Genomic DNA, 25,000 nt, shown 5'->3' with positions numbered 1-25,000 from the left:
AGCTGGACTTCTGAGAGATATTACACTTCCTAACCACCATCAACGGACAGCACGTTACAGTTTTTTCTCTCTCTATTTTAGCCCTGAAAACTGGACCGGAGCCACACGACGACGAGACTACACACATTAAATATCATCCCGTCTCCGAGGAGCGGCATCACAGCGTCGGCTTTAATATGCAGGCCGGTTCTCGGTGCTATCAGATCAATGGAGAGTTTCAAAATCAGACACAGCCGCCGCTGCCGAGCCCGGCGGAGGAGAACGCTTTCCTTCCCCTCAAGATCACAGTTTCATCTTCTTCTTTTTTTAAGGAGTAACACTCATGTCTTTATGATGCTCATTAAAAATATCGTTCATTCCTTCTGCTCCAAATTGTGAGGTTTACTTTGAAAGCAACGAGCTAATTACAGAAACCTTTATCTCAACACGTGAGCTCTTTGCCGTCGTGACCACAGGAATCACAGCTTTTCTGACTGTTATCGTTTACGACGCCGAAATCTGGAGTGTGTGGCCCACGTCGGGAGTCCACCTGGCGGAGGAAGCTCTACCGGTCTCACTTCCTGTCTACCACATGAACACGCCATCGCCGACTCCCTCCGAGCCTCCTGCCGTGCATTATTCAGTCTCCTCCTGCAGAAGCAGCCGCCCTCCGCATACGCAGGCACGCCGACCACTAACACGCCGCACTAATGTGATGTAAAAACGAATGATGAAATTCAAGGAGGCCAAATGAAAGAGAAAAACCCGATGTGTGTGTGTGTTTGTGTGTGTGTGTGTTCAAAGGTGAGGCCTTGGGTGATGGAGAACAGGATTCCCTTACCTCCTATAAGTACAGAGGAGGATAAAAGCCAGCTGTAATGACCTTGGTATAATGAAGGCCTTGCTGATTTCCATGATTTTCTTGCTTTCATGCCACGAATCTGCGATTCCATAGGAGGGGCGAGGAGGGGAGGGTGAGGGGAGGAGGGGGGCGGTTTGTCTGGCCAAACATCAGCAGCCAACATTTACCCAGGAATCGAACACAAAGTCTTGTTCCCATGCTCCAGCCATTAAGAGAAAAAAGATTATTATCTCGGCAGCAAATTAACAGATGAAACACAATTTTTCTTAATGGGTTTTTTTTGTTTTTAGGTGACCAATTTACGCACAATTTCCCGTCCACTTTGGCTGAAGTTATTTAGAGAGTGATGTAATGCGTGTTCCTTTTTATCTTGAAAGCCAAGCGGCGGCGCGTGTTTGTCTCGGGCTGTTCGGAGCGAATATGGCAAAATGAAAGGCTTCAAACGAGGCTCTCCCCCCCCAACATCGGTAAGGCTGATGCTGCGGCGCCGCGGCCGACCTCCAAATGTGATTAGACTGCGAGTAAACACGACAATGGCAAACAACAATAAACAACTGGTTAATTGGTGTGATCCTCTGTTCCAACAGAATCTCCCCTTGATTTGATATGAATTATGAGCGTTAAAATGTTTGTTGTGCGACACGGCTCCTCTCGAGGATTTAAAAAAAAAAAAGGGCTCCCAGCTCCGTCTTCATGCCCCTCCTCCTCCTCATTAAAGGAGGAATCAGTGATCATGACCTCACCTCTACTTCCTACTGTCTCTGTGATGGAAAGGTGAAGCATCCCAGGTGAAGTGTGCCCCCTACAGGCAGATGTTACACCCTCTCACACAGCTGCTGTATCGATACAAAACTGCAGATTTGAAGCAAAGACACACACCAGGTCATGTTTACACATGACGTACGAGTGTGTGTGTGTGAGTGTGTGTGTGTGTGTGTGTGTGTGTGTGTGTGTGTGTGTGTCTCCAGCTCTCCACACACGCCACCTCTTTTCATTAATACGTGATGAGAGAGTATAAAATCTCCAAAGACCCCGATAGGCAGAAGAGAGAGGCATTGTTCCTCTTTTTAAAAGTCATCTCAGATGGAAAGGAAGCGAACTTCTGAGCGCCAAGTGAAGTGTCTAATGAAAGAAGTCTCCTCCTCCTCTGCGGCTCCGCTTCGCGCCAAGGATTAGGAATCTAAATGTTGACTGAAGACGGTTTGATTCTCCCGTCTGTGATTTCTTTTTTTTTCTTAAAGGAATGAAAACAGTGTTTACAGTGTAGCCATGAAAGGAAGATGTGGAGAGAAAAAAAGAAGGCTCATCATCACTACCCGGTGCCATTTTGGGAGGCGGGGGAGGAGGGGGGGGGGGGAGAAAGTGAGGTTCGCGCCACGGTTCATCTGAGAAGTATCAAACGGAGAAATGTTTAAGACCAGGATCAAAGACATTTCTGGTCGAAAATATCGTAATCTTGTATTAAAAAAAAGTGTTGCTTTTACACGAGCAGCTATTTCAACAATGTCTGGCTATTATTGGAAATCAGGCAGAGAGAGAAATATCTACAAATCTATCACGCTTCTTTACTTTGAGTTTAAAAATGAATAAATGTGAGATTATGGAGCAACATGCATCAACATCCAGCAAAGAAACATCCAAAATACATAACCTTGTAAGTGCTAAGGAAGCTCAAAAATTATGTTTATATATCTATATAAATATATTACACATTTAAGGTAGAACATATCCAAAAAAAATGTTTTAAACTTCTGTATAATGAACAAACTATGAAGCAAAACACATGAAACATAAGTGGGCTCCTCATAATAAGCTTCTATTTCCACCTCACAGAAACTATGAAAACTGGAAATAAGAGAGAAGTTATTCATAAGAGTCGGGTCGGTTTTAAAGGTTTTCATGACGACATTTTAATAGGAAAGTCTATTAGACACGTCAACATCGTTTCCATGTCATAAGTGCAATACACTATTTAAAAAACAACAGTATGAGAATCAGATGATTCAAAAGCAGAAACTGAATGTTTTTTTTCTCTGCAGAGTCTGGAGAGGAAGAGACGAAGAAGAGGAGGAAGAAAAGGATGAAAAGAGGACGAAGTCGACACCGATATCACTTGTTTCCTCAGATATCATGAGGTCCATACGTACCACCTTAAAACAACAGTGGAGGTCGCTTCACTGATCTGGCGTCAGCAGGGAATGTTGATTGGATTAGTGAACAAACAGTTAAAATGTTGAGGATTAAACAGATCCACAGAAAGTCCCGGTTCTATCTCAGTCATTGTGTTTCCATTAAAGACAGAACAATCGAGGAAACACTAGTTTATCTAACAGTGAGTGACAGTTTGTTTTAGGGAGAAAGCATTAAAAAGCCACAGAACCTTTTTATTTATCATATATATATATATATATATATATATATATATATATATATATATATGTATATGTATATATATGTGAGAAGATGAGAATCCCCCGACATCGTCACGTGAAAACCTAAATTACATTTTCACGACGGCGTTCCAGAGTAGATGTCAAAACCTCATGTGCACTTTTGATCTTTATAATTTTATTTCTTTGGGATTTTTTTTTCTTTTTAAACTGTTAAAACGATTAAACCAACGTTTGAATATTTGTCTTATCACAAAACAGTGAGCTTAAAAAAACTAAAAAAACGTCACTGTGTGATGCTCCTGATTTAAACGGAGGGGTTTAATTATAAAAAAAGCACCAAGTGTGTATGGACCAATGCGGGGATCACTCGGAGAATATATGACGTCTTGGATCGGAATCAAAGGAACCTTTTTCTGCAACGACAACCATCTGGGAGAACATTTTGTCTGAATGTTAAAAGCATTTAACCAATTAAAAACCATCCATCTATGTTTGAATTTATTTTACCACAAAGCCGGAAGTTTAGAGATGCGTTCAGGCGGGAAAAAACCTCCATTCATTGATGCACTTTAGTCGATTATAAAAAACCTCCAATGTGTTTATTTAAACAAGAAACGGAGAACAAAGTTGCGTCTAACTTGCAGAATGCGAGAGACAAACTTAGAACAGCCGTGGCCCGTTGCCTTTTCTATTATGTGCAAAGACTAACAGCGCGGTCCAAATAACTCTCCGCCGAGCAGAGCTGCAACACAACACTTTCAACTTTACTCACTCTCCTTATTAGAGCAGATTGCTTATTGCCTACTTCACAGAGCGCCCGTGTAGCATCGCTGACAGCAGTAAGGGAGAGCTGCACACATGAACTCCTCACTAACACTTTCCTACGCTAACCAGCTGTCCCCCTGTGGTTTCAGCTTCGGCCAAACCTTTGAAATGTCCTTCAAGGCGTGAAAAAAAAAAAAAAAACAACAAAAAAAACATGCACACTGCTTTGGGTAAAAATCCTATTTGTACACTGTAATTACTCTCTGAAAAGTTGCAAAGTTTAAAGTTTCGAGACCTTCACTTTTTTCCTTTCTGGTTTTCTGATATTGATTAGGGCTCTAAAACACAGAACAAAGAGGTTTTCTCATTACACGCCGGGCCTCGGCACAACTTTGAATGTTTCAGATTTTGATTTGTTATCAAGGGAAGCAATCAGGAGGGTTCAGTCAATAATGTTCTCACCACCACACCGTGCTCTTACAACACGTCTACGGGCTCTTTGGATGCGGTTATTAATGAGATAGAAGTCGGGCTGATAGGTGTCCCTCATGTCCTTCAAAACACAAAGAAATACAACATATAACCGGTTACGTCTGCGCCAGGTAACTTTCTAAGAAATAACGCTTTCTTTATTTGCATTAATGGTCACAAAACAGAAGAATAAGCAACAAATAAATTCCATGATAAATAAAAAATGTTATGTTTAGGTCTATAATCAGTCGTTTGAATTCGTCTAGACTGAATTTGTTATGTTGCCTGCATAATAAGTGTAATTACCCAGTAACAGTGTATTCACGGAGACGGGGAGTAATCAAGCTGTTGTTTTTGGTGGCGGCCGCTTGCCTAAGTGAAAATAATTCTGTTATTGTACCATTAATTCCTGACCCTGTGATCGTTAAACCCCTTTCAGTCGTTCTCATGGAACATGTCGGCGACAGCATAATAATGATTCAAAAAAACAAAAGAAAATGTGTTTTTCATCTCTTAAGTATGCATGCAATGAACATGTTATTGTTTTTTTGTCCCCTGGTGTCAAATATGGTGCTGATTATTTAAACTGACCTCTCCGGGTGCTGATGGGGGGGGTAATCAATGAGGACGTCCGGCTCCACACACACACCAGGTGATCGGACCCACAGCTGCTTTCTACGAGGAGAGAAACGAGAGTCAGGATGGAGTTCACCAGAGGATACGGCGAACAACACACAGGACTCGTTTCCTGGAAACGAGCCGCCGCTGTGATGACTGGTTCAAATCTAGATTGTGCAATCAATCATGAGTCGACAAAAAAAAAACGTAGGCGGTCATTTTGGTACGGGGACGTTGGATGCAGCATCATGAGGTATGAATGTGATTGTGTTTAGCAAGGTCATATAAAGGACGCCTTGATCCAGGTGAATTTCCATTATTGGGATAATCCTAAAGCTCACTAACACTAATATGTTTAGATTATTTAACCTTTGTTTATGCAGGCAACCCTTATGAGTTATGATACATTTATAAAAGATGACATTCCCTAAAAAGGACGTTCACTAATAAAAATAGTGCCTATTTGTTGTAGTGCCTTGTTAAGCGTTTTAAACGTGTGTTTTTTTATGACTATCAGAATAATATCATGGTTTTTGTTATTTGCACTACCGGTATTCTCTTTGCTGCTGTAAGCCTGTAAATGTCCCCACTGTGGGACTAATAAAGGATTATTTCATCTTATCTTTATACAAAGTTTCCTTTCTGTAGTGTTTATGCATGATGGACGTATGCAGAGGAGGGATGTCACTAAGTACTAACTACTACATATCTGTATTTAAGTAAAACGTTCAGGTCATTTACTATTTTTTAAAGTTTGAAACTACTTTAAAGATTAAGATTTGACCATAAAATACACATAAATGTAGAAACTAAAACAGCTTGTTACAGATTTAAATTGCACAATAAAACAATATTTTAAGTGGTTAAATGTCCAACATTAAAAGTAGTAGGTCTAGTAGCAATCAGAGGTACTTAGGTCGAATTTTCAGGTATCTTCTACTTTTACTTGAGTATTATTTGTTTTACTTTTAATTTAGTTTAAATGCTTTCAATTATTTTCTTATAAATTTGACACAAGATTAATTTAGCTTGCAAAAAAACAGGGATACTTTGTACTTTCTACTTTGAGTACATTTCAGGGCCTGTACTTGTTTACTTTTATTTGAGTAAATAAGTGTTTTTTGAACACAAGTATGTGTACTTCTACTTGCGTATAATACATGTGTACTTTTGACAACTCTTGTATATTAGTATTAGTAGTAACACTGTCAGGGGGCCACTCTGCAGCAAATATCAGTACTTTATTTAGTTATACTTACTGACGCGCTTAACTGCTTTTACTGGCGGGAGATTTCTGATGCAGGACCGGAAACGGAGCGCTTTAAACCGCCGTTTTGCTACCTTTACTTTCCTACGGTTAATATTCCTCCCGCTGAGCTCTGGGTCTGACAACGAGGAGGAGACTGGAGCAGCAGACACGACGACGCGGCGGCGAAATTCAAAACACTGCCGAAGACGAGCAGAGAAGCAGGCTTCAGCTTTTAACAGGTGGGCGGCGGCGCTGACGAACTCTCGCCCCCCACTCCGCCGAGATCTCGCGTTAGCTCGTCGTTGTGGTTACCAGGGGAACGAGAGCCTGAGAAGGTAGCAGTGCTGCTTCTTCTTCTTCTTCTTTGGCGGCGGCGGCGAAATGAACGCCGCAGATACCGCGTTAGTTTTGTAATTCACAGGTAAACAGACGTGCGGGCAACTTCACGGAAGTAACGTAGGGTCACAACGACGCATTTTGGATTCACTCCCGAGGTTGGTACGTTGATTAGCCGGCTAACGCTAGCATGCTAACGCTGTGCTAGCCCAATACGATCGTAAGCTAATGCTCCTAGAATGATCCAATGCCAAATATCAACTATCTAGCTCTCCTCTTTGCTGTGTTACGGTGGTCTTAGTGACGTTGGCTACGTAAATACTGGCCTTTAAGCAGCTGTACTTCCTCTACAAAACATAGCTAACGTCACCTTGCTCAATATGGGTTCATGTTGACTTTTGCCTGTGGGCTTCAGGCATTGACGGTTCGCGCTAAAAAAAAAAATGTCAATACAGCTCGTGTTTATGTAGTGTACACAAAACGAGGACGACTGACCCCCCAAGCTGTTTCATATGAGCCACTGTGTTTACAATAACCTGGGTCAGCTGCATGCAGATGGATACGTGTTCAGTGTGTGATGGATGGAGCCAGAGTGATGTGATGTGTTTAATTCCTCACACACAGGTACAGACACAGTCAGCACAATGCCGTCACCACCAGTCCTCCAGCCGGTACTCAAGATGAAGGTGGACGAGCTGTTCCTCAACTGGCTGAGCGACACGGACACACAGTCGCTACTCAAGGGTTATCTTGACATGATCAAGAGCGGACAGCACGTCGACGTGAGCAGGGAGGACAACAAGAGGAGCTTGGGTGACAGCGTGGCGTCTCAGAGGAACCTGGCAGAGAAGAAGCGCCTCGCCCTCTGTACTCCATCCAGCAGCCCCACGTCTCCCGGTACCCTCCCCTCGGGCAGCAGCAGTAACACCAGAGTGACCGGGCCCAACGGCAGAGCGCTACGGCGGTCCATCAGCACAAAAAAGGCAAGTCGTCCACTGAAAACAATCATTTGTCATTGTGTTTCTCTTAAGCGTGCAGTCCATGAACATAATTCAAAACTCTTATGAAACAGGCTTAAACCAGATTTAGAGGTCATGTGAGATCAGGCCACGGGGCTTTCATGTGCTGTTACATGACATCCAACACAAGGTGTGTCCCAAAACGTTCAGTCTTCTTTATGGAGCCACCTGAGGTACATGTGACTTCAGGGCGTGTTGCGAAATGTGTGTTTGGCAACGGGTATTAGCAGTAAGAGCTCAGGTTCAGGCAGAGCGGGGGGGGCATATGTCATTACTTTGTGATTTTTTGTTTAATTTGATAGCTCCAATTAATCGTCATCACGGAGATTCAAATGGTCATATTGTGTTTCTGTAACCGCATTTAACAGTTTATACGGGAACACCTCCAGTGTAATAGCCTGGAATTAATTCCATTCTTGTTAAGCTAAGTTAATAACCGCCTCAACAATGGCAATGAAAACTTGTTTGTTAACTCTCCTTAGACAAAGACGATAGAGATGAGGACTTGTTTCACTTGCAAAAAGGAGTTTAGAGGTTGAGTTTCTTGAACGCACTTCACCGGGAACCATAAAATGTGTATCAACCCACAAGGTTGCACAAAAGCGTTGCCAGTTGGCTTTTTTTCACAGAAACATAACATGTTACGTTACCAAACAAAAAACAGGTCTACATTTAATGATGGCCCCATTTAAGCTGCGTCTTTTTCAGCGTCCTGGTATTTTTTGCATGCTGGCGTACTTTCTGGTATATTTGAATAGAATGGAGCCAACATCAACGCCTTATAGTAACACCTCTGCTTTTCCTGTCATGACAGGCCAAAAATGTCTGCTCTGAAAAAAGGACTAGAAGTAACTACTGCTTAAGATTATGTGCTAACAAGTGCACCTGCAGTGCAACCGAAAGTTTGCACCTCATCAGACATGGCATGAATATCCAGTTGTAAATGAGCAGAGTTTATGTTTGATCTTTTTTTTTTTCCCATGTGATTATGGCATCTGTCACGTTGGTAGCAACACCAGTTGCCGTCTTCTACAGTGTCTCTTTAACACCAACGCCTCCCTAAATCTGGAGATTTTTCAAATCTTACACTCGGGGGAGCTTTGATCAATTTAATTAGTCCTTCCTGACCGTTTACAAATTTCAGTTCTCAAACACGGCCCTAATGTGCCCTCCAAGGTCTATTTTCCCAGGCTGGCCACAAGAGGCTGCTGAGCGGCCTATAGGATCAAAGGCAGTGAGAGGCTGCCCACTCCACTATCATAGCGGAGCCTCCATGTCTGTAGGCCGCATACAGTATGTAGTGATCATTAGTCAAATACTTTCCAAATGTTAAGGCCTCGCCCATGAATTAGTGTGGTATGAGTGGTGGGAGTGTCTGAAGCTAGCCTATCCCTGGCCCTCTGGTCACTCCTTCAGTCTGTGTGCTGAGGATCTTCCTATGTCTCCAGGTACAGTAAATAGGACGTATGCTTCGATGTGTACGAGACATTAAACCACACAAATCAGTTTCAAAGACTCTAAATGTTCAAGGACTCTTGTCAAGATGATAAGTTGTGAACATGGCGAGTGTGGTGACAGCCAGACAAACTGGAGGCAACGCAATCTCAGAGACTCCGCCTCCCACATGCTGTTGACATGCTAAAGACGGGTTTGAGGAGGCGTTCAAGTGGTGCTCTCCCTCTCTGACTGAATCAGCGGGCTGGAGAGCTAGACCCAATGTCAGACTCACAGCAAGGCACTTGTGTAATACAGACAACTATACCCGGCCTGCATAGGTTTACAAAACTACAGAGAGTCCAAAAATAAAGAACAGCTGTTCCATAACTCGCATAGGCGTGGGGCAATTTGAAAACTTCATGTCACAATTTTTTACAGACAAAATAATTGCGATTCACGATATTATCCCGATAATCATCGAAAGATGCTAAAAACACAACAAAAAAATGTATTGCATCACAGATTAATTTATTTTTCTAGTGAAAACAATCAAATAATCATAAATCTTAAGGTCTCCCTGCATAAATAAATGCATGCAAATAAACAATGTAGCTAGACAGCTTTGTCACCCGGACAATATTTACGATTATCCAGATAATGAACAATCAAATATTTGTGAATGTGTTTTAACATGGTACCAGATAAAATCCTATATCGTCCCATCACTAATTTGCATAATGTGATTTTTTTTCAAGCTTCATATCCACAGGAGATTTTGTAGATTTCTCATACAGCATGTCACTTTAATCAACTAGAAAAATGGAAGCAAAGCTTTTCAAAAGTGCTTCGGACAAATGGAGCTCAACTAAAATGCATAAAAATCTAACATCCACTAGTTTTGGGTCAAGGTGAAGATACAATCAAACTTACCATGGCCTGTTATCTGATGAGAAATGATTCATTGCAAAACAGTGTGAACACAGGAGGAAGGATGTAAAAGGCAGTTTTTTAAGAGCGTTCCTGCTGTAATATGAGCCCTTATTGTGGTGCAGTAAGAGCTTTGACAGATTTTAACTTTTCTTGATGTTGGCCCCTAACGCCAACACTCTGACTCCTCCAGCACCGCACCGTCCGCACCGTCATTCAATATTAAAAGGGATTTCCAAGTTCTTTAAAGTAATACTTCTATTTTGAGAGAACAAAAATGAATTCCTGCGTACAGATGCATTCTTCAGAGGATTACTAAAAAAATTCAATTAATGTCGCGCCTGATGCGGCCTGGAGCAGCTGGTGTGACTTTGACATCAGACACCGATATAGATAGCCTCGGCTCCCTTGTGTTGGCGTTACATACCCAGAACTCTGCCAGTGAGATGAGGCGTGGCAGCACATTCATCCTCGCTGCGATATTCTCTGAAAAAACTTCTGTTCGACGCGGCTCATTGTTGTCATGGATACGTTTTCTTTACACTGCGTTCAGTAAATAGCAGCTTCCTCTTATAGCTTAGCTTTGAGCTCAGCTGTGTAGCTCAGCACCTAACATCACCCCTGGGTTATGAATGCAACAGGGTGCACAGAGACCCTCAATAGTTCCAGTAACACAGACCAGAAGAGGTAGTTTGAGGCGTCTGCATTTAGGATCGCAGGTTCACAAGATGTATTTTTATAACGCGCTCGGTTAGGCTCAGCAACATTGAGGCTATTTGAAGCAAAGGGTCTTGGGTCACATTATCGGCCGCCGGACCTGTCAGAGAGAACCAGGTGTTGAACTCCGCAGTCCTTTTTATTTTGGAGTCTTGGGAACAAAGTGTGCTATTGCTAACTTTGGGTTTCGTCGAGTACTCGTTTGACCTACGTGAGATCGCTCTAACAAATGTGTGGCTGTTCACCGAGGCATTTCCAGAATACTAATCCAGTTTATATATCAATACTAATCCAGTTTTTACGAGATTTTCTTTCACTCAATTGACCTTGTCACTTGTGCCACTTCGTTTTCATTATAAAGTTATTAAAGATAATATGTATGAACTCCAAACACGCATCGCTTGAAATATGAAGTAAACAGAAGTCTGTTTCCATTATAAATGTTAAATATCATCTCAGTAAACTTGTGGATAATAGGTCAAAGGTCTCTTTCCGAGGTTACTTCAATACTAAGTAACTACTGGGGGGGGGGGGTTCTTCAGTGTTGTGACCCTTTGCTCCACTTCTGGTGCCACGTAGACGACACAGATCTTCCAAAAACCAACCCCCATCATCCCGACTGCTTTCGCATTATTCCTCTTACGCAAGCCAGCTGATCCGCTAACATCATGTTCTGCTTGTTGGCCTTCCCGGAGCCCCGCCGTGTTGTCAGTCAGTCAGGGGCCTATTTTTGGCCCGCGTTCGCATGAATCCCAAAATCCCCGTCTCAGACATCCGATTGTGGCGGATTGGATCGGAGCTTTCTGGATTTTTTTTCTCAGGCAGCGCTTGGCTCCGTACCCACGCCGTCGACCAGCTGTGGCTCTGTCATGAGGTTTGAGTCACCTCTGTGTGGATGTGCTGTGGTACGTGCGATGTCGGACCTCCATCAGTCTGTCGACGGAAAAAACCTCACAGGGTCACGGGGTCGTGTGGTTCTAAATCAGCATCAGACGATGGCTGATGAGTTTTAATACCGATACCAACATATCGTCCCACTGCCTGTAGATTCTACACCTGAAGGCAGAATCTGACAACAGAGAACCCGACTGGTTCAGTCATGTCCGTACCGCTGATACTGAAGCCGGCTGAGCAGAGTTATTTGTGGGACACGGTGTATGCACGTATTGACAGTTTGGGAAAGCCCTCCAGGGAGTTTTTAATCAGTGTGCCCCACCCTCCTGTAATATTTCTCTCTCTCGCTGTTTGCCTGTCTGCCCTTGTCTCCCCGAACAACACCGCTTTAAAAATAACAGCGTTGAATGCCATTTTGATTGAAGCTTAACTAAAATACAACCTCGACAACTTGTGAATAGTCGTCTGACCGCTGGGAGTTCTAACTTCTTCACCCGTCCATAGTCACTGAGTTATAAATTAAAGGATGAAAATGTATTCTGGGACGACATGTGAAAGACAAGTACCTCTGCTACTGTACATTACAATGACCCACGATGAAAATGACCTCATGCTTTCAATAGTTCTGATTTAAACTTTCACATAAATACACAGAACATACGACCTCTGACCTTGGTGATGGAGAATTCAACCCATGCTTGCTAGTATTCATGTTAACGTTACCAGTCAGCAGCTGTAGTTTGCATTGACTGGTGAGTCAACATAGATGTTGATCCTGTTCTGTCCCACCACTTTTTCTGTGTCAGTCAATCAGTGTCAATGATGATGCAAAACAAAAAAACAATCACATTAAGACAGCCAGAAAGCAACATAGGATAAATAATAAGCATACAGCGGTGCATGAAAGTGTCTGGTACACTTAAGGGTCCCGGATTGGGGGTTTTGAATCTATGGTCGCCCTTCATCTGTGTAGCTTCAGTTAGTTCTCAGTCCCTGCTGTTAACAACATGTGTGCATTGATTTTAAAAACGCCACCGTGAGCAAACAAACACATCATTATCCCCGCTGCGTTGTGAAACCTCTGTTTTTTTGTCGATGCGACACAAGATCGGACAGAAGAGTGTGAGCTGACAGTTTCGTGTGATCTACCAGGGGGATTTTTTGTTTGGGTGCTCTCCTTTTACATATTCGGTTTGAATTAATGAGCAGGGAACAAAAAGGCAGTCTGTGTTTAAAAAAAAAAAAAAAAAAGCCATCACACAAACAAGCTTATCAAGCACGTGCAGCGTGTCCTGTGTGGACGATAACAGGAACCGGGTTTGAGCAGAAACCATTGGAAGGGGAAAAAACAGTGGACTTGGTGATCCCGCCATCTAAAAATAGTGTGGGGCGTGCTTTCACTTTCTGTGTAAAAATAACAATAACATTAAGGGAACTGCGTGTTTATTTACATAGGCATACTGATGTGGATCAGCAGGCGTGTACGGGTAGGCGTTGGGCTTTCCTTGCGTACAGTGAAGGCAACCCCTGAGCCGTTAGATCAGCACGTTTGTGCCGAATTGATGTAATTGCCATCACTCCGGGACAGCGGCGGCAACCGGAAACGGATGTCTGTTTGAGGACTAAAGATACACCCTTGTTGTCCAGATCTAGTTTCTCGGATTGCCCAAACAGTGCTTACTGCTGCTTTTAATAGGCACAGGCTTGTTCGGTCATCATTCTTTGAATTTGACATGCACCCCCCCCTTCTCTCTATTACCCATCAACTATAATAAGATGTGGAATGGCTGGCAGCCCGAGCTTGCAAGGGGAAGGCAAAAGAAAGACCACCATTAAGATAAGATGCAGAATATTTGAATGTATCTCTTTGACCTGCACTCCTGTTATCTATTATTAAGTTGTCATACCGTGGCTGTGTTCTCTATTTGCCAGTGCCTCATTAGGTTTATTTTAGATGCTATTTTTCTTGTTATTTATACTCTCAGGCAGATTTAGTGACAGATGTGGGCATGTGGTTTATATTATATCCCGTCACTTCGGAGGGTGGGGGGTTTACTATAGAATTGTCCCATTAGCGTCTTAAATGTACCATCCGAAGGAAGCGGGGTCTCCGTCTCCACGGCCTCGGAGCGCAAGCAAAGTTTCTCTGAAGCATTTAGTTGTGTTGGGAGCTTTTCAGGAAGGAAGCCTGAAGTTGGGTTGCATCCCTTGACTGGCGTCTGAGGCTGCTGCAAGCTGCAACAACAGCTCTGTCTCTTTACGTAACCTTCCACGAGCACTAAGGAATGCAAACTGGAAAGGGCAGATCCATTGCGAACACCCCTCCCATCCCACACATGCACTGCCGCACACAAACACCCCCCCGCCGTCCTCTTATCTCCTCGCCAGCTTTGAGGCGAGGGCCCCCCAGTGCAGCGTAACGTGTGCACGTGTGTGCATGCTATGTGGACCCGGGACGGAGCGGGGCAGGGCAGGCAGGCAGCGCTGAGATTGTACGACCAGATCTGGAATGGGAGAGAGAGCGTCACAGTGGCAGCTGCTCCCTCGCATTAAGAGGCTCCCACTCTGACAGAGGACAATCACAGGGACACAGAAGGACTTCCACTGCTGCTCTCACACCGCTCATCGGCTCTGAGAGATCCACACCGTCCGAGGAGGATAACGCCGAGCGTCGTGGGCGTGTATATGTTTCCCCCGTCCTGTCCGGAGCGAGGATGAGGATGAGGGAGCTGTCTCTGCGGCAGGACCCTGACCTGAGGAAGGAGTTGGCTTTGCTGGCTCGCGGCTGTGACTTTGTTCTGCCCTCTCGGTTCAAGAAGAGGCTCAGAGCCTTCCAGCAAGGACAGGCAGGTGTTGTGTATGAGTGTACCCTCGATCACAGGCCTGTCGGCCAGCGGCCCGGCTCTTAATGTGGACTGGTATTTGTGGGCTTCGTGTCTTGGTATTGAGTTTTGCATTCGTACAAACGTGTGAGATAAGATTCCAGTAGTGGTACCCATTCCTCACAGTAACCACTTCCCCCGTCATAAAGTGAAACGACAGGAGCTGTTGGAGCCGGCACACTACCGTGTCATACAACAATGTGTCAGTTGTGCGATCGTATCCTCGTTTCAGGGAAGGCTTCTTCATGTGTACAGAGAAATAGGAGCCGTGGTTACCGGGTGACGTGTCTTCTTCTGCTCGGCCACGTCTCCTGGCGAATGTGCAAAATGTCACTGGGCTTAGCGGGTTGTGCTCAAGAGCTCTGCTAGCGGTTAGCATGAAGCGAGAGATAGAAAAGGGGACGGTGCTGGGCAAGGGCGACGGGAGATGTTTATGTCCTTTTATAGCCATGGCTGACACCAACACTCAGGACGGAGGAGAGCAGGAGGATCAGCAGCATTTACTATCTGTCAGGTTCAAATACACAGAGTACCGCTGATGCTTCTATGTAGGCTTTGGCAAATCTACATGGTGTTGAATTGGTCGAACATGTCAGAGCAAAATACAACAAGATGGTGTTTTTTTATCTGGATATTTCTGTTCTGTTTGTGATTTATTAAAGGGCACGGAGACTGATCCGGTTAGCAGATTGTTGAGTCGTGTAAATAGTCTTTGGGTATGAGATGACGACTCAAGCTGTTTATAGTAAGCGGCTACTATCTACAGCATAACAGCGTTTTGATCCTAATGCATTCTGGCTTTATTGTGTGCAGCGCTTCACTGACAGTCGGGTAAATGAACATGATCTCCTCTCAGTTTGTCAGCTGAGCCTCGGCCGGTCGGTTTAGTACATCATACTTGTTTGGATTTATCATTACATAAAGACACGGAGGCCCGAGGTTGGATTATGGTCTAGACATGGGATGGTACGCAGATTTCCTGCCACGCTTATCCTGACCAAAATATTCACAATATTATCCCGATAATTATCAAAATATGCTTAAAACTGGCACATAAACATACAAAAATTGCCTATTGCCTCACAGAGAGAACACTTTTTTTAAGTAAACATCAATTATAGTGAAAATCAAGCAATAATAAATCATAACGTCTCCCTGCAGTTACAATTATTTTTCCTGTCTTCTTTTAACAACCGTGACGATATTCGCGAATATCGAGATAATGAAAATTCACCACGATTAGCTTATTGTAGAAGGTTTTTCTTGTCCCGATCTGGGATAAAATCTTATATCATCCCATCCCAAATGATGTCATCGTCATTGTTATACTTAATAGGAAGGGTTATGATGTTTCCATGCTGTGACCTATTGGAAGGTTTTAAAGATGTATTCTTTTTTTTGTTTCTTTTTTTAAATGGAGCTCAGCTTTATATCCTATATCTTTATAGACCCTGAACCTGCTGTTCAAACATCAAACACACACATGTCGGCCCTGTTTCTGTCTCCAGGTCTGTCATTGACCTCTAACCTCTAAGTCTTCTACCTGCCTATAATCAATCCTCGGGCCGATACTGACTGGACACCTGGATTGGGTCAACTGAGTTTTATATGTTTATATTTTATACTTTATTTAAGACATTTGTTTTTGTTAAAAAGGTTTACATTTGAACTGTTATTCCTGTTAAAGTTAGGTTAGCGATATTTTAGTAAAGCCTGATGTTGCCTTACGCATAAAAAAATAAATAAATGAGAAAACACTTCATTCAATTCAAAAACAAGCAGCAATGAATGCAGGCAGCTGGCTGAAAGCCTTCATATAATATATATACAGTTATGCCAAAACCAAAATTATACTCACCAAGCTGTCTTCCGTGGTAGCGAATCACAGCTCACTGTGGGTGGGGTGGGTGGGGGGGTCAGAGATGCACTAGCGGCCCCTACTGGCCGGTTTAGAGCTGCCAGTTAGAAGTCAGTCGCCGGCAGTATAAAATGTGCAATAAAAGGTGTTTTGAGTCACTTCCAACCACCCAAGGTCCTTGAGCACGAAGCCAAAACTCAACCCCAAAATATTCTGCGGTTTGCTGCTGCAGAATGTGAGATTAGCCGCGGACGGACAGAGGTGCACACACTCACTCACGGACGCCCACGGATCACATGATCCTCCTGGAGAAATTAATGTTATCTAGAATTTTCAATGTGGTTTCCTTCAATGTTCTCAAAATATCTGTGGATTTATTGATGTATTATGTAAATATTTTATTTATTAAAGATCCGGTCGGTATTTATTTATCATATAATTTCCAAATATATCATTTCCAAATATATTCAAATGGATCACAATAGCATTAAAAGTAATTAAAATGTGTGGTTGTCTTGCGTTACCATATCTCATGTTGTTTAGAGATCCCACTTTGTTTACAGCTCGACCATACATTGTATCTGTTGGCAGATTACCATATATATGTATATCGATGTTATTTATAGTTATAAACTCTGTCCTCAGCGGTCTCTAGTATTATCTTGTTCTATTTAGCTCTTCACATTCCTGACTCTTGAACAGATAATTTGATAAAAGGACATTGCAAGGTCGGTCACGGCTTTAAAATGATTGTCAGTCAAAGCATTCTACACACATAAATGTCACATGACGTATTATTTTTAAACTTATTACAGCATGACGATCTATTAAAGGGGGGAAGTATGTAGCAGAACTACTAACTGCTGGTCACAACTGTTCCCTGATGGGCTTCGGGGATGTGGAGAGGTGTGGTTAAAGTGGCAGCGATAACATAAAGAAAGGTGTTAGCCTGTGCTAGCGTGGGCGGCTAACAGTTTGTCCCTGTGTGTTTGTCTCAGGCCCAGGTGAGGACGGAGGAGCCCGTCACCACAGCGCTGAGTGAAAGCATTCCAAAGTTTTACTTCCCGCGGGGCCGGCCCCAAGCCAACATCAACATCGACGGCCTCATTTCCAAAATTGAGAAAATATTTTCCCAATTCCCAAATGAAAGGGCCACCATTGAGGACATGGGGAACGTCGCCAAGGTGAGAATGTGATTCTGTAGCAGGGAGGTTTTTCGACTGCCACCCAGCAAATTATATTCATTAGTGCCATTTCACTCCCGGCTTCACCAATGTTTGCTGATTTTTTTTAATATATATTTAGTTGTTTTTTTATATCAACCTCTTTGGAAAATATGGCCTCCGTCTCCCTGAGGAATGTGAGAGTGTTCTGAGGGGAACCTGACTGACAGCTGGGTTTCCTCAAGGTCTTTAAACTCGAGCTGAAATTAAAAATGTTTTTTTTTAGATCAGCCGCTACAAATTTACAAAAAAAAAAAATGTCTTTGCATCTTTTTATCCAAATCCAACATCTTTTTCTTCCTGGAACATCAGCTGGTACCAACCAATGACCTTTTTACAAGGTCGTGAGCACATCTTTTCAACGATCAAACGTTATGTCCCGGCCTTCAATCCCGTTTCACTCTGAAATGCATCACCATGCGATGGACATACCGTTGAAATGGCGTTTCAGCCCGACTTGAAGTGATGCAATGCTGCTTGTTTATGAAGGTTTTGTTTACCCCCCCAGGCCTGTGAGTGTCCCCTCTACTGGAAGATGCCATTGTTCTGCTCGGCTGGAGGCGACAGGACCGGCTTCGTGTCCGTTCACAAGTTCGTGGCTATGTGGAGAAAGTAAGACAATGGTTGCTCTTATTCTCACTGGCTGTTCCTCACACAGTCTCCTTCGGAACAATGATGACCACTCGCTCTCCCGCCGCTATCGTGACATTTTCCTTTTCACTTCCAAACCCCCAAATCATTGATCACAAAAGGCCTCACAAACGCTCACGAGGGAAAAGTCGCTGCACACACAGTATCTGAATGGAAAACATCCATCCGATGTTTTTCTGCGTGCGATTGAAAGGAAGTCCGCGGGGCTTTTGTAGCGGCGGCTCTTCCTCGCTGCGTGCTGAATGGCGTTGTGTGCGATGGGCTTGTGTTAATGTTCGAGGCCCGGGAGGACCGGACAGACCTGGCCTTCGACTCCAGCTCATGACTGAGTCATTCTTAGACGAGAGACCCTCGCATTATTCCCCCCCCCCCCCCCCCCGTCACAACACTCATAATCACCAGGCAGCGATTCAGAATCCTAATTTCAGAATGCATTATACCTGCGCTGGCACTTTTTTAACGGGAACAATTTCAAAACTCGTGCTCTTGAAAGAATGATTTAAAAAAAAAAGAATAGAGGGAACATAAGAGCAAAAAGAGGGAGTAACCTTGCAACCATCTGTTCTCTCTTTTCCTCTCCAGAACTCTGCAGACCTGTCACGACGACGCTTCGAAATTCGTGCACCTCTTGGCCAAGCCTGGCTGTAATTACCTGGAACAAGACGACTTTATTCCATTCCTGCAGGTACCGGCTGCAGCACACCCAGGGAGTGGGGGGGGGGGGGGGGGGGACTTGGCAACGCAGGGGTGGCAAAAAAGAAATTGGCGTTGGCTCGTGGTGGTGCAAACTGGACTTAATTTTAAACGCCACGCCGGAGCTGTGCTTTCTCATGTGGTGGCGGACTAATTCAGGGACGTTCCTGGAGGCCGGGAACACAGAGGGGTGGAATACTGCAGGCTCAGCAGAAATCAACCCACGGACATGGAAACGTAACACATTATAGCAGCATAATGAATCCCACAAATTCTGGATGCAGCTTAATGGGATTGTTTTTCATAAATTGAGCGGTTTGGTCAGTCTCACCATGTGGACCTGCTGCTTTGTGTTCTCATCCCCTCTGACAAGCCCCGCCCCCCACCCCATTCATTCTCATGCGGCGTCGCCGCCCCGTTAGCATAGCGGCAGAGATGCCTTGTGGCACACGGCGTTTAATTTGTAGGGTTTGCGCCCGGCGAATGGCCTCTGACTGTTTTGATGAATGAAAGGCGGATTGCAGTGGAGTAGATTTGACTGTCCCCGCCCGTTTCCTGTGCCCTGTGATTTATGTGTTTCTCCTATGATTTAATTTCTCACACTAAGAGTCAAAGAGGCACGACGGCTGCCCTGAAATAAGGCCTTTTAATTTCATCGCCGCCTTCGCATTTATGTCAACAATTCTTTGCCCCCAGTGGAAAAGGGGAAGGTGGAATAAAGAAAAGACGCGGGCGTGGGGGGGGGGGTTCATGGCTAGAATACAGCTCCAGTTCATTTGAAATGCAGCACACCCCCTGTGACTTTATGGCACGACGAAGGTTAAGAGCAGTCGTCTCTGGCCTTTTCTCTGCTGTCAAATCAGAAAGACTCATCCCGAAAAGAAAAGCGGTCGACCGAGTGTTTTCTGCCTTCAAAGGAGCGTTTAAATTCTTCACACAGCACGGTCTCTCAAGCATATGGCAGGACGGAGTGATGCAGATCCACACTGACAACGTTGAATGTTTGAATACGCGTGCGTTTAAATGCCTACTCTGAATGTCATGTGTTCCCGGCTGCCAAAAAGAAAGCACATGTGCGCCGCCGTTTGACTCGCCTGTGAAAGCGACGGCGGGATCCGACTGAACTCGCGTGTTTGTTATTGTTGTCGGCGCGGCGTGTCATCGAGCCGCTCCTCTGCATTTGTGTCCGTTTAAGTTTTGAAGGGTTTGTTATGGAAATGGGGGCAGACAGGCAGTAGAGCTGACTCTACTTTATCTCTTCAGGATGTGGTGAACTCGCACGCAGGCCTGGCCTTTCTGAAGGAGGCGCCAGACTTTCACTCCCGATACATCACCACGGTACGCCGCCGCAGCACGGGAAAGTAATAACACTTCCATTTAACGGAGCCGAGCAGTTGTTAACTCTAAATGCTGTGTTTCAGGTGGTTCAGAGGATATTCTACAATGTGAACCGCTCATGGACTGGAAAAATAACGTGTTCTGAGCTCAGGAAGAGTAACTTTCTGCAGGTACGGGACTACTTTTTGTCCTCCGATTGTAAAAATGTATGATCTGTGTTTTTGCTCCTTTTAAAAATCTATTGGATGTTTTAAACACACCAGACATCACACGTTTTAATTCATGCTGAATGCCGAGCCTAATATACAAACACTTGATATCTTCTTTTCACTCTTAATAATATATGGATTATTATTATCATTATTAACATCATCAAATTAATCGTGGGAATCTGGGAAGCAGCGTCGTCCAACTAGGCAAAATACATGCAAACCAATTCAAACAGATGAGTCAGATGGTGGTGAATTATCAAAATAATAATAAGTCATTTGTAAAAGATGTCAGGATACAAAAACACATTTTTAAAATGTATTCATCCTTTATCTAAATATACGATTCATGATTATCTTATTAAAGATTGTTTTTCAGTAAAAAGGATGTTCACTAAGAAAAGTTGCGTATCTGATGCAACAAAACATTTGTTTCTTTACTGAATGTAAAGTGATTCCAGTATGATTTAAATTATAGGAGTATATTGATTATTAATAACACAAAAAGTGACCCTAACTGTTTCTTCGGTCCCAGAATTTGGCTTTGCTGGAGCAGGAGGAGGACGTGAACCAGCTGACGGAGTTCTTCTCCTACGAACACTTCTACGTCATCTACTGCAAGTTCTGGGAATTAGACACCGACCACGACCTGTACATCGACCAGAAGGACCTGGAGCAGCACAACGACCAAGGTGCCCCAGCATGCCTCTCTGCAGACTGATCTGCTGTATCTGGATGAACTCCGTGTCTCATAGTCGAGTCGTCAGAACTTTCCTTTAAGCTTCCGGCATTTTGGTTGACGGCCGTCGGTAAGCCGAATCGACACGCAACAACAACAACAACAACAACATTAGTCAATATTATTTTCTTTCACACACACAAAACGCATAGTCAGACAAAAAAAGAAAGCCCTCTCCACACCACATGTTCCTGGTTGATGTCTGAGTGAGGGAGGGGAAATGAGACACGAGATCAATAAGAGAGCAGCATATATACTCGGATGACGCCACGTCTGGAAGGATTTCTACCGCTGTACGGTCAAAATGTGATGACCGGAGGATTTATGGCGTTGTCGAGATTGAGAGAGAAAAAAGATGTCTTACTGTAGCCAGTTTGGATTTAAAGTCCAGGAGAATGGATTACACGTGTCGTGAATAAGTGATTTCCATCGGTCTGGATTCTAAGTTATCTCTTTGCTCTGTTTTTCCAGCCATCTCCCATAAGATGATTGAGAGACTTTTCTCAGGAACAGTAACAAGGTAAGCCATGTTTAAAGGATGCCATTATTTATTTGAAGAAGAAGAACATTTTCAGCAGTAACCGTGAGATCCGTTCCACCAGAGACAGAAAGGTGCACAAGGAGGGGCGGCTCAGCTACGCCGACTTCGTCTGGTTTCTCATCTCCGAGGAGGACAAGAAGACGGACACCAGGTACGTGGACTCCCTGTTGCCACGGCGACCGCCTCCCCCCCTGGTTTCTCCACAGCCTCACGTGCACATCTGCTGTCTCCAGTATAGAGTACTGGTTCCGCTGCATGGACCTGGACGGGGACGGCGTGCTCAGCATGTACGAGCTGGAGTACTTCTACAGGGATCAGTGCCAGAAGCTGGAGACCATGGCCATCGACCCGCTTCCCTTCGAGGACTGCCTCTGCCAAATGCTCGACCTCGTCAAGCCCGAGGTCGAAGGTCGGTCAAGTTTCACAATCATAAATGCACACCTCGGAGTCCTAACAGGCTTTTTGTGTAACAGGTTGCGAGGGCGGGGTCGTGGATGATTAGCTGAGGTCGCCGTTATGGATGACCGGTGCCAGCTGCTTGGTGTCATCCACACTGTCAACAAATCCCCTCCAGCACTTAGCCTCCTCCCCGCCGTGCCATTTAGAAGACACTAGCCGGCGGCGGAGGCCACGCATGTTCAGTATTGATAGCCGCAGCAAGAATGTGACCCTTCGGCGACCCCGTGGTATGCGGCGTAACATGAGACGTAACAACTTCTTATTGCAGGCTGACGATTCCCCCCCGAACGCTCGTTGGTCCGTCCCGATGGCTCAACTCTTAACGGTTTTAAGAGATGTGAAAGTTTGTTAAAACGTCACGTAAATCTCGTGAAGCCCGTGAACTCCCAGCGCGATGTAGATGGAGACGTTACGTTTGATAACGTAAAATCCAGATCAGAGTCTGGCGGAGTTTTTCGTCTGAAAAGCCGAACTTTATCCTCTCAATCACGAGTCTCTCCTCGGCTCGTTCAAAAGCAGAAAGCGGGGACTTGAGTGCTGCAGACATAGAAATCACACACGTTAACGACTATCTGCTGGGTTTAAAACTTGGTATGAGACATCAAGCCGCGGAGGATTAAACCTGAAGGTGATCGGGCTTCTGCTGTCAGAAGCCCTGAGCTTTCTAAGCAGCTGCTGCAGATGAGGAGGCTAAAAACACTCTAAGATGTTTAAAAATCAGCTCGGTTTATTCCAGATTTCACACACCAGCTGCAAAACAGTGTTTGGATCAATCGCAATCAATCATTTTCTATCTATCATCGATCCGATTAAAATAAATAAATAAATCAAAATCTGAAAATATGCTGTTCTGTTGTGTTTTTTCTGATTGGAACGTCTTTTGGTGTTTCGACCAAAATAACTTGACAGGGAGACGTTTTTAGAGATGAGTCGGTTAATTGATACATTTGATTGGCAGATTAATAAATAATAAAAAGCAACCAAATTTGTCGCAGCCTTTAGTTTTTTAAATATCGTGGCCCAGCCGTTTTGTGGTTTGATTAATAGAGAAAAAGATCACATTTATAATTAACCTTAATAAAAGTTGACATTTAGCGAGTCAGCTGATTCAAACCTCCTAAATCCTCCAATCATCTGTTTTCATCCCGTCCAGGTAAGATCACTCTGCGGGACCTGAAGAGGTGCAAGTTGTCCCACGTCTTCTTCGACACGTTCTTCAACATCGAGAAGTACCTGGACTACGAGCAGAAGGACCCGTTCTCCGTCATTAGGGTACGAAACGGAGACTCTGTAGACGACGATTTCCCGTCACGACGACCGATCACGTGACTCCTCCTTGTTTTTCCAGGAGGTGGAGACGGACGGCCAGGAGATCTCCGACTGGGAGAAATACGCCGCCGAGGAGTACGACAACCTGGTGGCCGAGGAGGCCGCCGCCAACGAACAGTGCAACGACGCGTGAGTCCCACTTTATTAAACCGCTGGAACTGGCTGTGAATTGTGCTTAAATGAAACGGAGAATAATAATTCCTTTCCTGCTCCAGTTTAGTTTTCTTTTTTTATTTTCTCCCCATTTTTATACTATAAACAGATCATATTTTAAAAAAAGAAGACAATATGTGTTCATGTCATCACAGAATAACTCACAGCAGATGGAGGCTAAACACTATAACTAATCATGTGATCACTGACAGTTGTTTTAATAGTTATTCCTGCACAGTAAGTTGGACATTATTGCTTTTTTTCCCTCTTTTGTGACTTCCAATCAGTTTTATTCTTTCCGTGTTAGCTATTTGTGATCCCAAATACGTATCGTGGTGACGATGAGTGTGATGTGACGCTGCAGACGTTTGGACATGTGGTGGCAGGACACGTTTTAGTGTGGTGTGTCGTCCAGCAGCAGAGCCCCCGGGACAGCGAGTCAGTGATAGATGAGGCTGTTGACAGGCATGTTGTGTGGCGGTTTTAGGAACTCCACCGACTTCTAAAAGACAGACAGGCTGCTCACCAGAGCAGGTAAGACACTCAGGGAACCAGCAGCTCCTCCTCCTCCTCCTCTCCGAGTCAGTCCTATTTTTTATCCTTCCTCTCCCAAAGAAACATCACCATCCATGCCTTGCATGTGTTCTCTCCAGTTGAAAACCTCCTGTCTTGATTCACTTCCTTGCCCGGAGCTAGAAGAAACGATCGATACCTTTCTCCTACCACCAGTTAGCTTAGCTTAGCATCAAATACTGGAAACGGGGGGAAACCGTTAGCCTGACTCTGTCGACGGTTCTAAAAACTCTGAAGCTCACTGGTTCATTAACATTTTATATGTTGTTGGTTTATTGTATAAAAACCAAAGTGTTCTAACTGCTGGACAGTCTTGGTTAAACTTAAACGAGCTATATAACACCAGTGGGCTTTAAAACCCGCTAGCAGGGGTTCACCATCTTTGTGCTAAGCTAACCGGCTAGTGGTGGTTCTGTGGTTGCACTGATCTGCTCTAACTCTGTGAAGAAGCTAACTTCTTGAACGTTTCCTCGGTGCGTTCAGGTACGATCACCCTCTGAGCCCTCTGGGGCAGCACATCTCCAGCGAGCTGGGTCTGACAAAGAGACACTTCTTCGAGTTCCCCAGCCCACACTGCAACCTGGACCTGGACGAGTACGAGTACGAGGATGACTTCGAATGACTGTTTCCTGTCTCGCCTGCTGAGCGCTGGGCGCTCCCAGAAACACCGGCTCCACCGGAGATT

At 44.3% G+C, this 25,000-nt stretch overlaps 1 protein-coding gene across 4 annotated transcripts; it reads left to right on the top strand.

Annotated features, from left to right (window-relative positions):
• The first annotated feature begins 6,658 nt into the window (after positions 1-6,658).
• ppp2r3b (protein phosphatase 2, regulatory subunit B'', beta) lies at positions 6,659-24,944 on the top strand. 4 transcript variants are annotated; one of them, XM_084023041.1, is made up of 15 exons: positions 6,660-6,831; positions 7,298-7,656; positions 17,406-17,591; positions 18,139-18,242; positions 18,864-18,966; positions 20,238-20,312; positions 20,396-20,482; positions 21,057-21,213; positions 21,732-21,780; positions 21,863-21,952; positions 22,035-22,210; positions 23,414-23,532; positions 23,609-23,718; positions 24,230-24,276; positions 24,799-24,893. In XM_084023041.1, the coding sequence occupies exons 2-14, from the start codon at positions 7,318-7,320 to the stop codon at positions 24,246-24,248; spliced, it is 1,614 nt and encodes a 537-aa protein (XP_083879167.1). In that variant the 5' UTR covers positions 6,660-6,831; positions 7,298-7,317; the 3' UTR covers positions 24,249-24,276; positions 24,799-24,893. The 4 variants fall into 4 exon arrangements, with proteins under 4 accessions (XP_083879165.1, XP_083879167.1, XP_083879166.1 ...); XM_084023039.1 differs by lacking the exon at positions 24,230-24,276 and having other exon boundaries at positions 6,659-6,831; positions 24,799-24,944; XM_084023040.1 differs by having other exon boundaries at positions 24,230-24,941.
• Positions 24,945-25,000: the final 56 nt, after the last annotated feature.

This window comes from Eutrigla gurnardus (assembly GCF_963514095.1).
Source record: "Eutrigla gurnardus genome assembly, chromosome: 12".
Taxonomy (NCBI): domain Eukaryota; kingdom Metazoa; phylum Chordata; class Actinopteri; order Perciformes; family Triglidae; genus Eutrigla; species Eutrigla gurnardus.
Note: the sequence above shows the minus strand (reverse complement) of the source record. Positions and strands in the feature narration are given on the sequence as shown.